The sequence below is a fragment of the Mus caroli genome, chromosome 17, assembly GCF_900094665.2.
Source record: "Mus caroli chromosome 17, CAROLI_EIJ_v1.1, whole genome shotgun sequence".
In the NCBI taxonomy this organism is placed as follows: domain Eukaryota; kingdom Metazoa; phylum Chordata; class Mammalia; order Rodentia; family Muridae; genus Mus; species Mus caroli.
The window spans coordinates 16,799,277-16,801,389 of record NC_034586.1 but is presented as its reverse complement, the minus strand read 5'-3'; the positions used below and the strand labels follow the sequence as shown (position 1 = coordinate 16,801,389).

The window sequence follows — 2,113 nt, the reverse complement described above, 5'->3', positions numbered from 1 at the left end:
TGGCCCATAGCATGAGCCCCAGCAAAATCACTTCAGGACCTGACAGTAATGTGGCATAAAGGATGTCACTGGTTGGATCATGATGGACAGAATAACAGNANANGNAAGACTTCAGNTTNGTTGTGCTTTCATTGCCATATCTTGCCCTCATATGCACAAGATTCACGCTGCTTATAAGTAAATAAATCACCCAGTTGAGATACACAGAACAACAAATGCACTTCTGTGTTCTTACTTTAAGTTCTGAATNCCTGGAGTTCCTGGGGCTGATGNTGATGGCCTGAAACACACTAAGAANTGAGGTGCTGCCAATACNTGCACCCCTTCCTACTCTGTGTAAAGAAGAAACCAATTTGCATCCAATATCATTGAGAAAATCTGTAAACCCAAATGAGGATATTGTCTGGGGCACTCCTTTACNCAGTACAGTTAAGATATTGGCTACAATCAAGTGAATTAGAATCCAGTCTGTAGACCTTAACCTGTACCTTGTTAGGTAAAAATATATATAGTGGTATAGAAGAGTGAAATTCCCTAGAATTCCAATTATAGTCAGAGAGATGAATATCATTGCTATAGACAACTCACTGGCTACCATGCTGTCAGTTCTTGTTTTCAAACTGAGGATCCTGCACTGAAAGGTGAAGGTGGAGACACAGTCACCATTCTCTATCCTAAATGAATCCATAAGATATATTCAACATGTAGGACATCTTACACGTTTGCATACTTTTTACCCATAAAAGTGATTGTATTGGGCCACAAAACAATCAGATATCTCTAAGTTCATACTTTGTGAAATGTGTAAAAACTTGCACTGTCTCATTAACAGGAGAAGCACAACAATATCTGTAAGGAGTGACTCATGTTTGAAAGAAAGCAATGATTTCATCCTCACAACTAGCCAATAGTCATATGGCTTATATTTAACTCTGGGAGTTAAACACAAATCCATGTAAAATATAGTGATATCACTACAACATTATTAATAAGGGAACAACACATATTATTTTTGTATCACCAAAAGAAGTCTGGTTGAGATTGCTTATTTTTTTTCCTCAAGACAGCTCTCTGTCCTTCTAAAAATTCTAAAAGCTTTCTTGTTAGCTCATTTGCTTTCTGTCAGAAAAGATGTTAAAAAAAATTCTTGGATCTCCCAGCCAAGGCAGAAATCCTGTTAGAAAAATTCTAAAAGTAATTCTTGGATTTTCCCAATAAAGTCAGAAATCCAGGAAACACTCTAAAAGAGGTGTGCTTGCTTTTCAGACAGCCTTATCTGTATAGTAGAAAATATTCTAGAACAGCTGTGTTGGCTCTCAAATGATTCTTGGTGTTTCTCACCAATATCAGAAATCCTGATAAAAAATTTTAAAAGAGCTCTGAACAATTCTAAAAAAGCTGGGTTTGCCCTCTGGGGATATTTCAACTAAAATCAGTAATCATGTTAGAATACATTCTTGAAGAGCTGTGTTTGCTATCCAGAGATCTCTGTAAAACTCCAATCTACGTTTTTTTCCTTTTTTCTATTAGATAATTTCTTTATTTAAACTTCAAATGTTATAGCCTTTCCTTTTTATCCTCCTATCCTCACCCCCTACCCATACAGACAAAAACAACAACCAACCAACAAACAAACAAACACAAAAACTCAATGAAATGATATTCTGCCATACTTATAGATTGGAGCCCGGTCCAATTGTGAGCAGACAGGCTTCACTCAAGTTATGTAGTCATATGCAGAGACCCAAAGCTGAACATTAGGCAAAGCTGGGAGAATCCTGTGTAAGAGTGGGAGGAAATATTTTCAGAATCATAAGAGTCAAGAATATCACAAGAAAACCCTCAGAGTCAACAAATCTAGGCTCATAGGGGCTCACAGAGACTGAACCATCAACCAGAAAGCCTGCATAAGTCAGATACTGACCTTTTGCACATTTGTTTAGCTTGGTCGTCTCCTGGAAAAACTAACAGTAGAACAGGGGCTGTTTCTAACTCTATTGCTTGCCTTTGGTATCCTTTCCTCCTATTGGATTGCCCTTTCTAGCTGTAATAGGACAGGGGGTGCCTAGTCTTACTGCAACTTGATATAGCATGACTGGTTGATATCAATGGT

The 2,113-nt window shown here is 37.7% G+C and overlaps 1 protein-coding gene across 1 annotated transcript in view; it reads right to left on the bottom strand.

Moving 5' to 3' along the window:
• Positions 1-688, bottom strand: part of LOC110283945 (vomeronasal type-1 receptor 4-like) — a 3,210-nt gene extending 2,522 nt beyond the window's left edge. The window contains exon 1 of the mRNA XM_021149500.1: positions 3-688. Within this exon, the coding sequence (XP_021005159.1) occupies positions 3-688 (686 nt within the window). The remainder of the gene's footprint in view (positions 1-2) is intronic.
• Positions 689-2,113: the final 1,425 nt, after the last annotated feature.